We start from the raw sequence: 13834 nt of genomic DNA, 5'->3' as shown, positions 1-13834 counted from the left end.
AGCATCCAGGAAAAACTAGTCTAGATTTTGGATTTGCTTGATTTGTTTTTTAAGTCACTGGCTGGATCTGGGAATGATTTCACATCCTAGTTGAGCATTTTTCCAGCTATAAGTTGGAGAATTAGTGGGATTTTCCAATTGTGTTGCTACATATTAACCATACAAGCTAACGTTATATTTATCTTCATTTCATGCTTTACTAAATAAACATAAAGGGAAATTGTAGAGTGCTATATGTGCTCTTGATTTATGGATATACAGTCAGAAGTCTTAGTAAATAGTTTATACCTGCAACTCCCAAGGCAGAATCTCATTGTTGTTTGTGAAGCTTGCACTACTGCACTATTTTTCTTCTACACAACTTTCCATTAATAAACTGATATACAGTTACCTTTGCGGCTTACTCTTCTTGTTATTGACATTTATTTTCTGGAGGACTGTCAACAGTCTTATTTCTGAAAGGAAAAAAGAATATGCTAGATTTTTTATGAGCTCTGAAGGGAAATGCTGGTGTGCTTCCTGAACTTTGAGTGGATCATCAACGTGTCGCTCATGTCCCCGTTAAGTAATTTGCATAAGGAGGGGACTATAAATAAGTAATGTTTCAGGGAACGCCTTTACAGGCGCAGTCCGCTGATTCACCAGGGGTTGCAGCAAATTGCGACCACTTTGCTCCTTTTGCTGGTAGTTTGAAAAAGACAGCAGTGGGATGTCCTACAGAGTAGCTCCGCATTCTTCCTACAAGAAAATGTTTGGCGGGGAGCGTAACGCGACCAGGAGCAGCTACTCCAGCCGCCAGTTCTCCAGCCCACTGCGCTCCTCTCGGGTGTCCTTCGGGCTCTCCTCCGCTCCGAGCATTTACTCTGCCAAGACCCAGAGGCTCAGGAGCAGCGCGGCCATGCCCCGACTGGCCTCCGAGAATCTGGACTTCTCCCTGTCCGACGCCATCAACAACGAGTTCATCACGAACCGCACCAACGAGAAGGTGCAGATGCAGTCGCTCAACGACCGCTTCGCCAGCTACATCGAGAAGGTGCGCTTCTTGGAGCAGCAGAACAAGATCCTGCTGGCCGAGTTGGAGCAGCTGCGGGGCAAAGGCACGTCCCGGGTCGGGGATCTGTACGAGGACGAGATGCGGGAGCTGCGGCGCCAGGTGGACCAGCTCAGCAACGAGAAGGCTCGGGTGGAGGTGCACCGGGATAACCTGGCCGACGACATTGGCAGGCTGAAAGACAAGTAGGAGGCGTGGCACTTCTTTTTTTTTTTCCATCTTGGCCTCTATAAAATGAAGATTTTGCAGCATAGACAAATTCATCTAAGGCTGTATTTTTCATCAGTTTGCTCTTTAATTCCATTTTAATGTGCATAGACGTGCAGGAAGTGTAAAGAGAGCTAATAAGACATCAGTGATTTAAGGCAGAGGCCACAAAATCTGAAATATTGTTTCGTTGTCTGTTGTTTTGCAGGTTGCAGGATGAAATTTCCCAGCGGGAGGAAGCAGAAGCCAATATGCAGAGCTTTAGACAGGTGATCCATTGCTGAAATCATATATTAGTATTTAAGTTTTTGTAATGAAGAGACGGGACACTTCTCAGTCCTCACAAGTAAAAGACAATGATTCCTGGGTCTTCCACTGCTCCACCGTTCCAACTTTTTCCTGTTAAATGAGGCTTAAAACCTTAAAAACAGATCTTAACCAGATCGTTCTTATTCTTTGTAATTTTTGAGCTCTCATGTTTTTCATTTATCTGTAAGTATAAGCTGCAGAGACAGTAATACTCTCCACTGTTGGCACAACAGTGGATTCTAGGCATGATTCACAGACCGAGACTGTCAGCCAAGTTTTGGCTGTTGTGTTAAGTCAGGCCTGCGATGAGAAGAGAGATCTTTTTAAGTCTGACGGGTCACGGCAAATGAGCTGGACACCATAGCACAAAAACAGTGTGGATAAAATGTGGTTATCAGAGCGAGAGGACAAGCCACCATGTGACCTGGCTGTCTCGTTCCTGGGAGAGCCTCAGCTCAAAAGAATGTCTCTTGTTTTTGGTGTTGTCAGAGATCGTTCCCTGTCACCGGGTTTTGAGTCACGTGAATAGATTCATAGGACAGCCACTGGGCATAAAAGGTAACATTTTAAAAAGCACCATACACTTAAGTCAATATTTAAAGTTGCAATATTTTAACCTTGTGTGTATGAATGGCAGGAAGGAAGTGCCAGCAGGCTGCCTCGATGTCACACAGACAACAATGCGTGGCCCGCGGCCGGCTCCTGCTCAGTCAGGCAGACAGTCACTCCACCAGCCTTGGGCTTGTTTGGGAAACCCTGCTGAATAGTTCACTTTGTTTGTGGAATTAGCACCGGGGAAAATCTGCTTCATTTGCTGCTACCCCAATTACAAGCCTGCCAACGCCCTAACAAAGCAATGCTACAGGACAGAATGAACATTTTCTGGACTAGAAGGGGTTTAAACATTTAGTTTACACACAATAGATTGCAATATGCAGCGTTTTTTTGTTTTGTTTTGTTTTTAAATTCAAAGCATACAGTTCATTTATTTAACTCAACCAATTACTAAATATTTCTTTACTGGAACTAAAATTTCACCAAAGCAAGAAGAAAGTTTTTTTTTTTTAAATCTGTATATAACTAGTTAATGAGATGAAAGACCTTCATACTAATGAGTTCATCAGAGCAATTCGCCCATTCAGTTAAAATCAACTGAAGGTACAGTTGATTTCTGCCTGCTGTGTTTGCAACATTTGTGAGTTCTCTTTGCAACTTTAGTGCATTTTTTTACATGTCAGCAAATCCATTATGCATAATTCATGTCACCTTTCTAAGTCACCTTATTAAGACTCAGTGTCATGGCACAGGATGTGGACAACGCTGCCCTTGCCAGACTGGACCTGGAGCGGAAGGTTGAGTCGCTCCAGGAGGAAATTAACTTCCTCAAGAAGCTGCATGATGAGGTAAGCATTCCTTTTTTTTTTTTTGCAGGCAAAGCGGAAACACACTGCTGTACAGACTTTGCACGTGTAACTGCCTGCAGTATTAAAGGCAGAGCTTAGGAAAGCCAAATCATTGGAAATATGTGTTAATCTGCTCAAACTGGTAGAATTTAGATCCAAATAGCTTTTCCCAAACAAACAGGCAAAATCAAAAGAAATTGTTGTTTGGCAGGAAATGCTGGAGCTACAAAACCAAATCCAGCAGCAGCAGCATGTGCAGGTGGACATGGAGGTGGCCAAGCCAGACCTGACAGCAGCTCTGAGGGACGTCCGTCTGCAGTATGAGAACCTGGCCTCTAAAAACATCCAGGAGTCAGAGGATTGGTACAAATCCAAGGTGACCACCGATGGAATGGAATTACTGGCCAATTCAGTTCAACTTAATTCTTTTTTTTTTTTTATTCAGGCCAATTTTCAACAAATGTCACCGTAAGGTAGTTTACAAGACAAACTGTAAAATTCATATCAGTTATGTATAATTAATTTTATTCCAGATTCAATTCCAAAACATTCAGTTTATTCCAAAAACAGTCTACTAACTTTTAATAAAATGTATCCAAATTCACCTAAGCATTCAGTGCCAGTTAGTGCTATTTTTTTAAGTCCTTAACTTTTCAGTAATACCTGATTGTGAACCAGCAGGGCGGCAGAAAGCAAATGTTTCCTTTTAATACGAAGCTATCTCCACAATATTCCAGCTCAGTTTCATCGCCCAGCTGCTGTGACAAGTTGTTGGTTGAGAAGAGAAAAAGAGACATGAAAAGAGAAACACTGAAGCATTGGGCCAAACTAATTTTTATGGAAAATAAAATCAAAGAGTACACCTAAACAAACACACCAATGGCTCATTCAATGCCAAAAAAAGACACAAACTGAGATGTTACGAGCCACCTAGAGTACTTTCAATGAAAAGACATTCCACACATAATTAAAGGCAACAATAGATCTGTCAGAGGAAGAAGACTCACAGCGCAGGAGCTCTGAAGTAGGAGCCGTCTCTGTCAAAGGAGTAGAGGATGTACACAATAATTGGAGCAATAGCTTTGCCAATGACTTAACCGAACAAAAAAGAAACAGTTACACACAGAACAAATGTGTTTATTAAAACAAAATGAATACAGAGAGAGATGTTACTAGTTGCTATAATTTCAATTAATGAACTACTGGAGTGTAGAGTACAGAAAAATATAAGGCTGATGAAAAAGGCTCATTCTAAATGCACTGGGGAAGTTAAAGATACTCACAAACCAAACCCAAAAACTTTTTTAACAATTACAAATGCAAAATTAACTTTTTAATTATTATTTGATAGACTTGACACAAAGTAATTTTACATGATTATTGTAGAAAAAGAAACTATAAACTAGGGCTCTAAAACGTATGCTACATGGTTGCCCTATTAAAAAACAGACATCCAAGAGTCCGGTTGTTGTCAATCCCCTATGATGGCAAACCAAGTTTCTACCATTATCGAACTGAAATTTAAATTGAATCTGCAGAAAATCCTTGCAAAGGCTGCCCATGAGTCACTTTGAGCACCCTTGCAGCATAACTACAGAAAGATCTGGTTAGATATAGTCACTCTAACAATAAAATAGATTGAAAATGAAACTTTTACACCTGGTTCCAAAAGTAGACAGGGTGTCTGGCTCACTGAGAGCTGAAATCCACTGGTTTCACAGGAGAGGAGTTTCCTGTGGAGACAAGAAAAAAAAACCTCAAAGAATTGTAGCGAAATAGAAAATAGATCAAATTATGTGTGTTTCAGATCAACTTTAATATGAACAATGTGGCACAAAGCTTAAATGCTTTAAACCGAAATTCACCAAATAAGACTCTGGGAATCTTACTTTGTAACAGAAAAATTACAGAAAGAATTGATAATATAGCCCATATAAATGTGGTAACAGTTTATATTTTGCCACCATTTTTATAGTTAGTATTAGTTTGATGGTTCTTTATCTGCAAGGAACAGCAGATATAGTCAATGAATGGGTAGGTGGATGGATTATTTACTATTATTTATTGTAAATGCCCATTCTACATAACATAAACCTGACTTAATGAGGGACTCATACAGGGATTGGCTCCTATTTCATAAAACAATTTTATTTCAAATCCTTTACAGTTTCTAAATTCCTCCAGCTTCTGTCATCTCCACATTTCATAATTTACATGCTCTACCCTATCTACTATATTTTCTCCCCTTCAGTTTCTGACTCATCATTTATTGAGTAGTTGATTTCTCGGTTGTGTCCTTCAAGATGTCTGACTCTCCTTCTTTTTCTTTCTATTATTTTTTGTGCCACTGCGATGTTTAGTTTGCTGACCTCACCGAAGCGGCAGCTCGGAATAATGAAGCTCTGAGATTAGCCAAGCAGGAGGCCAACGACTACAGGCGTCAGGTTCAGGCACTAACTTGTGAGGTGGATGCCCTGAAAGGAACTGTGAGTGTGCAGTTTTAGGCTCTCATTGTAATTTTAAAGAAAAAGTCAATGCATATTTATTTCTTTTATTTTGTCTTTTTTTTTTTTTTCCAGAATGAGTCCTTGGAGCGCCAGATGAGGGAAATGGAAGAGAACTTTGGCCTGGAGAACGGTGGCTACCAGGACACCATCAGCCGCCTGGAGGTGGACATTCATAACATGAAGGACGAGATGGCCCGTCACCTCCGAGAGTACCAGGACCTTCTCAATGTGAAGATGGCCTTGGACATTGAGATCGCTACTTATAGAAAACTGCTGGAGGGAGAGGAGAGCCGGTAACAACATTTCTTAGAAATGTTTAGCACTCGCTGGGTGTATAAGAGAAGTATGAGCCTTCATTTTATTGATAAAAGATGTTACTTTAAAAATAAATGGTGGGTTTTTTTCCTCTTTTTTGGCAGGATCTCCACCCCATTGCCAAACTTCTCTTCTCTAAATCTCAGAGGTAAGGTTGCTGTTTACATCAATTTCACCAATATTAGCTTTTTATTTTATTAATAGATATTACTATTTATTTTCTTAGACGGATTGGCTGATTCAAAACCTCATTTTGAAACATCAACAACGAAGAAAGTTGTCATCAAGACCATTGAGACCAGAGATGGTCAGGTACGGCATGCTGTAAGTGATCTAAAGTCAGTTTCCTGATAGATTTCTGATTTTTGTGTTTGTTTGTTTTTTTAGGTGATCAATGAGTCAACCCAGAATCACGAGGACATGGACTAACAGCTTCTTTGTCCATGTCAAACAAGCAACACAAGCAATAAGAGGAAAAACATTTCACTGGAGTTACAAGCAAAAAAATAAATTAAAAAAAATCTACGACACAAACAGAAAACAGCTTTGAAAAGTGCCTTTATCTGTGAAGATCCAGTGAGCCGGTTCTAGCTGACAGACTGTTATGCTTTTTTGTTTGGTTGAGAGTGCTTGAGTCACATTTGTCTTGACACAATTATGACAATCAGCATGCATTTAGCATAGCATTTTTTTCCGAGGTTGACAAGAAAACTTTTCTTTGTAACCAAAGTAGTGTTTGATCAACAAAGCATGAATCACGACAAATCTGTATGCTGAAGAAGTCACAATTACCTGTGTGCAGCAATAAAGTATAAAGACTAAGTCAAGCAGTGTGGACGAGTGTTTGCTTGAAGGTATTTTAGTTTCTCAGAGGGCTCCCTTCAAATAGATTCACAGCTGTGTTCTCATTTTAATAAGAAGTTGTGATATATCCTAGCACAAGTTCATAAAGCAATGAACCAACTGGGCTTTCCAAGATTATTAAAATCACAGAATTTGAGATATAAAAAATAAATTATCAGGAAATCCACAATTTATCTTTGCTGCCATCTGTCGGCCACAGACGGAGCATTACACTTCTACTCAGCAGGTTGAGGCAACCAAAAGATAAAGTCTTTTTTTTCTTTGTCTGTTTCTTTGATACACTTTATTGTTTTATGGCGTCCAAATTTCGTGAACATTGACTGAGGTAGGTAAAAATTAGGACCATGTCCAACAAAGTTTAAACATTTTCCATTATCGTGATCTCACCTGTATAGTTTTTCCCTCTTTAATTCGGAATTGTTGGGTCCTCCTCCTATTTTAATAATCCTGGAAACTTGTCGGCGGCTAATTAATGTCGCTTGTTTTCACCTGTTTGTCCCGGGAGATCGGCGTGTTTGTCGACAGAGCAACTTTCTCCATGTGACGTGTCTGCCAGAGGAAAGGCAAACAGGCAGAGCAACAAACGGTTTCCGCTAAAACTCCGACGTCTTCTTGTTCATTCTGTTGCATGGCTTTTTGACACCCAAATTTCTCAACTATGAGAAATGGGTCAAATATCTGAACAGTGACGAAGGTGGATTTTTTTTTTGAGTTTTTTGTACGATTTTGAGTAGTGTTGAGGAAAATGAAAGGCGAACTCAAGGGAACTGGTTAAAAGAAAGCCTCTGCTTAAGAGCTTGTTTTGTGATGGGTTCGGTGACTTCTGCTCTGACCAGGACGAGGAACGCGTTCGTGAAAGTAGGTTCCCAGCCTGAGAACCACGACTCAGAGAGGAGTCGGTCCGCTCCGGAGTCGGACCGGCCCAGGAAGAGGAGTAAAGGCTTCAACGTGCCAGGCCAAACCGGTCGGCAGAGCTCCCGCCAGTCGCTGTCCGAGGTGCTGAGCAGACAAGACTCCGATGGAGCCAAACAAAGTTCAAGGAAAAAGCCTGCTGAGGTTCAACAGAGCGGTGAGTTCATGAGCTGGAAAACAAACCCCTCTTCCTGCTTATGATTTAATTGTATTTATTTTCAATTTTTTTCAAATAGAGATCTTCCAAGGAGGAACAAAAATGTATTGATGTATTTGAAGTTCAAGTTTAAGCATAAATATTAATGACGTTCATAATTAGTACAATATTTGTTATGTCACTTCTTGAACAATACCTTGATATAAAAAGTACGTACTCTCTCTTAACGCTTTAATATTAATATAATTAATGCCTTGTTTCAATAGAAAACATCTTTTTAGTCACATAAGCTGTGTAAACTTTAAACTGTGCCATTTATATTAAGAATATTACAAAAATTCTATAAATTCATAATGAATATTCTACTCCTTAGATTAATAAGCTTACCATTACTGAACATGCATAGATGAAATTTGTCTGTTACAATTCAACTAATATAAAGTATAAATAATTTATATGCATTCTTGTACAGGTTTTGTTGAATAAAATCTTAGTAAAAATTATTATTTATACTTGATCAAATGAATTATATCTCTGTTAGTTCATGTTTATTCAAAAGTGTGTCAATTTTTGGATTTTATTCAATTTGACTTATTATTCCTTGTTGACTGAATTTCAAATATGCCAAGCACTATGTGGTCCTTTATGTTTAATAGCCAAATTAATAAAAATAACGTGTTTAAATTTTCTTCATTCACAATCTAAAAGCTAATTAACCCTAAACATGGAGTTTTGCAGATGCACCCATTAGAGGGCATTACTTTTATGAATTTCCTATCATCTTTGCGTGGTCTCCAACAGTGATAGAATCATAACAGACTTTGACTGTTCTTTTTGTTTTTTAACAAAAATAAGAACTATTTATAGCACAAGATCACATAATACATTTTACTTGAAGTCATTTGTCCATTCTACATATTAAAAAGAACCACACAACATCCACTGGTTTCTGATTTAAACAAACCAGTCTGGTAACAAACTTAACAGAGTAGCTTGTGGGACTCTTCTCTAAACCTATGAAAATATGCCAATGATTTAGAAAATGGCCTCAAGATAAAGAAACTCAGTGTTTTTAAGTTTGACTTTAGCAATAGCGCTATGCCTCACTGCTTAGGGCAGCATTGTCTATGAAATGGCATTAGTTGCAATTAAGTAACTGATGGCTAATTTGCAATGCCCTCAATAATCGCTATTCTTCCTCATGCAAAATAATTATGAATTTTCAGTATAACAAATACAGTATACCTTGTACTTCAATTCATGCATGTATTTATTTATTTATTAAAATGTAATTTTCAACAAATGCTTATTTGTCCCGTGTATATGTGCAAAACCAATGAGTTTATGCTTTGGTATAAGTTGAACTATTGAGGGCTGCACAATGTTTTTTTTTTTTTAAGTGTTTGTAATGACATTAGAAATAATGTTTTGTGCTGCATGTATCCTGCATTAACATATTTTATTTTCTATGGAGCCTTTCATGCATTTTGCACATTTATATCTGAACAAACTCCTTTAATTGCAGGTACGTGGACTTATGATTGCAAGGAAACTACAGGTCTAGCCACAATTACAAGTGATGATCAAACTTATTTGATATCTCAATAAATCATAACTGTGAGCCAACATTTGCAGCTCCAGGGTCATTAGTTTATCTCATTTGGAGGGTGCTGTCAGAGTTAAAGTAAGCTGACTATGCCTATTTCATGGAAAGTCTGAACCTGTGGAGTTTGATTATCCCTCCAAAGCCTTAAAACATGAAATCAGATATCTTATTTTTTATTGAAGTACTAGGTATTATAAATAATTTAATTCAAATTAAGAGTCAAACTTGGAAATTTACAGAACCATATTCCAATACAAACAAACAGTAATGCCTAGTAGATCAGTTGCTGCCTAATCAGTAGGGATGTTATTTGTCTAATAGATTTAATTTGGGCACTTTACTCAAACTGCGTTACACATCTTGCAATCTTAACATGAAACTAACTTTAAAAGAAAATATCGTGAGAAGGAATGTTAGATTTGGTTTATGATGGGGAACATTCTGTCCCCTGCTTTATTTTTATTCTGCAGCTCTCTTTTGTTTAGTTGTCATATTTCTTTACAGATGAGAGCAACTGGTCACTTTAGAAGATCAAAAGAATATGCTGCTGAAAAAGTATTCATTGAATGAATGCCGAGCTCTTTGAAGGTCGATCACAATACAGCATATCTCTACTACCAAACATCTCTTTGATGTTTGAGATGTCCGTGAGATTGAAATAAGCAAAACTGACAGCTCTATCTGAGCAAATTCACAACAGCAGAATTTTTAAATATGTATTGAGAGAACGCAGGGACAATCACATTTGGAAATTACAAAATATGCAGTACCTTTCAAAAGTAATCCTTGAACAGGAGTTGTTATTGTTTGTGCATTACAACCAGAAACATACATGTTTTTATTGGAGTCTGATATGATATCAAAACAAAATAGGGCATAATAGCAAAAAGAAGGCTGTAGGAAAATGATACATGGTTTTCCACATTATTTTACAAATATTAATGTGAAAAGTGTGACTTGTTATTCTTTTCAGCTGCCCTTGCCTGTGGTACTACTACATGAATTAGTATAATCATTTACCTCCAAAACGTAAAAGCTACCTAAATAGTACAACAGCCAGTCTGTAAAGCTTACGGGAGCCTGATAGTGGCAAAAGCCTAGTAGTCATCTATTAAGTAAAAATAGTTAATTTTGCATAATTTGATTGATTTTACCGTAGCTGTAGAGAAAATGTGTCAAAATAAGCCTGCATGTAGGATAAGCGTCTCACAGAAATATCTAATCTTGTTGGCTGTCGTATATAGAAATCCAGATGACATCACGAAAGTTTGTAGTGGTCGTCCAGTTGCTGCTGTTTATCTTCATTTCATCTTGCTCCATTACTGTCACCTCTGCTTTCAGCTCCCTGTCTGTACGTCTCAGAGGAAAAAAGCTTCTCCCTGCTTGGTTCCCCAAATATCCTCTGTACTGTGGCGTTTCCATGACCATATGACAGCGTCGACTCCTGTTGAATTTCCTCCCTGCTCCCCAGTGAGGCTGATGTGTAATAAGGAGTCTCATCATGACTCCCAGCCTGACTGTACACTCATCTGTTCCTTCCTTCTGATGAACAAACACACAGACACCTGCCTCCCTATCAGCTTGTTAGCTCATTTGGTCGGGTCCCCTCAGTGTCAGGCAGACCCAGCAGCGTAACAACCTCAACTGTGATTTAGTTATTAGGAGAGCTATTTCTCATCTGTCCTGACAGCTGCAGAATACAATATCTAAGCAATCACGAGTCTGTACAACACAAGATTCTTACATATGTAAAAATCCTTTGTATCAATTTAAACAAGCTCATTTAAGGTTCTGCTTCCAACACCACGTGACAAGTCCTCGAATGTGTTGTACAGTCAGTCAGTCAACAAGATGTAAAAATAACCTGCTGTGATTATCAAAAACTGCTGTTATCCTGAACTCATTTCCAATTGTGGCTCAAGAAATAGGTCACCTTCCTGAGTATGTTTCACATGAGGAACTACACTGATTGTTGCAGGTTTGCTAAGATGAATTCCTTTTCCAAACTTTTTGTTTTGAAAAAACTAAAAAGTTTTGATTCTTCTGGCTGTATTCAGAAAGACACTGTAGGATCATTTTACTAGAATTTCCCACTGTTTCCTTATGTTATTTGTAATAAGTACGTGCTGTGATGGTTTCAGACATCTCAGAGGACTTTAAAAAGAAATTAAAACAATTTCTCCAAGTTGTGACATGTCCTAAGATGTTAACAAAAGTCTAACACACAGTTTCAGCTGGGTTTTACTAATAGTTCATGGTTAATTTTAATTAGCTCTTTATTTAACTTTAGGTCAATTTATTAACAAACCATTTGGTTAAAAGTATAGCAACTCCTCAAAGATAGGTGTGACTTATAACCTCCCACTTTGGTGATTTCTCATAAGATCTTTTAAAATATTCTGCTCTTTAGTGTATTTGTTCCTTGGACTGAATATGAGTAATTTTTAAAATATTCTTCAAAACAAAACTCTAACACTCCTCCTGAAGGGTTGATGTCCAGCAAATTTCAATAAGCTGCTCCAACACACCTCTTTTGAATGATCGTATGACCTCCTCAGCATGTCAACGAGTTCTGAAGGGGCTCCTTAATTATCTATTCATTTAATTCAAAAATGTTGAAGCAGGAGAACAGGAAAGCCTGGAGAGCACCAGTCCCTGAAGACTGGAGACAGGGACCACAAAAACAAACAAACAAAAAAAGAAAACACAAAAATGTATGGTAAAACATTGTGGATGTTCTGAAGCCTCTCACATGCGGAAAAAAGATGTAAAGTCAATGTGGTTTGGTTCTGTCACTGTTATGCATAAATTCATATATCTTTGGAGATCTTCATGCAGTTTTTTTTTCACATGCTATTCATTTAGTAAATCAGTTAGCAACACAATAACAGGGTTTTATTGCCAAAGGATTTATATTTGATTTAGAAGTGTAAAACCAGCATTTAAGCATCTGCTATTGGAGTGGCAGAGGCTCAGAGATAAGGAGTTTGTCCTGAACCCCCCTCTTATCCTCTTAGTCACTTTTTTGTTGTGTCGTTATTGGGCAAAACACTGCTGGTGATGGTCATGAGCCCTGGAGGCACCGATTGAACAGCAACCTAACATCTGTCATTGTTCAGATCGGAGTACAGTGTTGCTTCTACCATCAGCATCCAAATGTGTGAATGAATGACTGAATATTTTGTACAGCAGTTTAGAGTCCTATAACTTGATAAAGTGTTATACAAGTACACACCATTTGTCATTGTTGTTAAAGTTTGATTTATGCATACTTCCTCATGCAGCACTACTTTCAGCATCATGTGCAGTTCTGATTATGTAGAGGGAAAAAATGCACAAGTATGCATGAATTGTTTAAATATGTAAAGTGCCAAGAAGTTCATAAACAAACAGTCATGTAAAAGTTAGGATAGTACTGTTTGGATATCTACTATGTGATATGAATTACTATCACATATACTGTATGTGATATGAATTTAACATTGTGGTGCTATTGCGTAAATAAACAATAAAGCCTGAAGAAAATATAATTTAAAGTTTGACAGAAGCAGTGCTTTGCTTTCTAAGGTATTCATACTGCTCATACAAATCAGAAGAGAATGCCTTAGATTTGTAGTCCACCCCCTTTAATCTGAAACCTCTAAATAAAATCAAGCACAACATAATTTCTTCAAAGCTGCATTTAATTTAATTTTGCAGAAAATTTGAGTGAATATGTCATTTGGTGGTATTTGACATTTTTCAACACATGGTCAAGACAACACAGGTTTTGCTGTTTCACTGAGTTGTTTTTAGGGAGATGTCTGCTATTTGAGAGATGTTCAAAAGCTTCACATTTGTTTTGATCACTGACCAAAGACTTTTTCAGCTGACTTTGCCTGCTTTGCTCTGAAACCATGCTGGTCTCTAAATCATTAGCTAAACTCGTGCAAGCTTTGGTTCAAAACATCTTTTCCTCACATTTTCCGTCGTCTTTTTGCAGCAGAATCCAGATGACGATTCATGAAACTCTGTTTTGTCAGTTCATTTCCCTGCGGTTTGCAACACAGGCTAACATTATCCTTAAAGGTTCCTCTAATGAGTATTTAGCAGGGGAAAAGGCAGGCTCCCTGGCACCTTATGTGTCTTAATTACATGTGTGTGTCACTGTGGTGACAGTGGTGTGGGGACTGACAAAGTGTGTGCCATTTTATAGTGAAAAGGAGACCTTTAATGAGCTTGTTTTACAGTTTTGTTGCGTAGTTATTTTCATTTAGTGTGATGAGCTGGCAGAACAAACAGAAAACCTCAGTATACAACAAATAGAATCACATAATTAGAAACATTCTGAAAATATGTAAAATCATTATCTGTTCAAAATTACATTTATTGAGTTTTATATATTTATTATTGTTAAAAGCATTGACTCAATAAAATTTTCGATTTTGTAATGTTTAGATCACTTTTCTGCAAGAGGATGTCTCCATTCCAACCGGTTTATGCTCACCTCCCTTTATCCTCACA

At 37.9% G+C, this 13834-nt stretch overlaps 2 protein-coding genes across 2 annotated transcripts in view; both read left to right on the top strand.

The window, feature by feature from the left end:
• Window positions 1-599: 599 nt before the first annotated feature.
• LOC122841296 (vimentin-like) lies at window positions 600-6614 on the top strand. The gene is given in 10 exon segments (XM_044134500.1): window positions 600-690; window positions 693-1236; window positions 1467-1527; window positions 2875-2970; window positions 3182-3346; window positions 5331-5456; window positions 5550-5770; window positions 5897-5940; window positions 6019-6104; window positions 6180-6614. Coding segments are annotated over 10 exon segments (1476 nt in total). The 3' UTR covers window positions 6222-6614.
• A 526-nt stretch (window positions 6615-7140) lies between these two features.
• Window positions 7141-13834, top strand: part of pde1cb (phosphodiesterase 1C, calmodulin-dependent b) — a 110237-nt gene continuing 103543 nt past the window's right edge. The window contains exon 1 of the mRNA XM_044134064.1: window positions 7141-7725. Within this exon, the coding sequence (XP_043989999.1) occupies window positions 7464-7725 (262 nt within the window). The 5' untranslated portion in view covers window positions 7141-7463. The remainder of the gene's footprint in view (window positions 7726-13834) is intronic.

The sequence above is a fragment of the Gambusia affinis genome, linkage group LG12 (genome assembly GCF_019740435.1).
Source record: "Gambusia affinis linkage group LG12, SWU_Gaff_1.0, whole genome shotgun sequence".
Taxonomy (NCBI): domain Eukaryota; kingdom Metazoa; phylum Chordata; class Actinopteri; order Cyprinodontiformes; family Poeciliidae; genus Gambusia; species Gambusia affinis.
The sequence above is the reverse complement of the archived record's forward strand: the minus strand, read 5'-3'. Positions and strand labels throughout refer to the sequence as shown.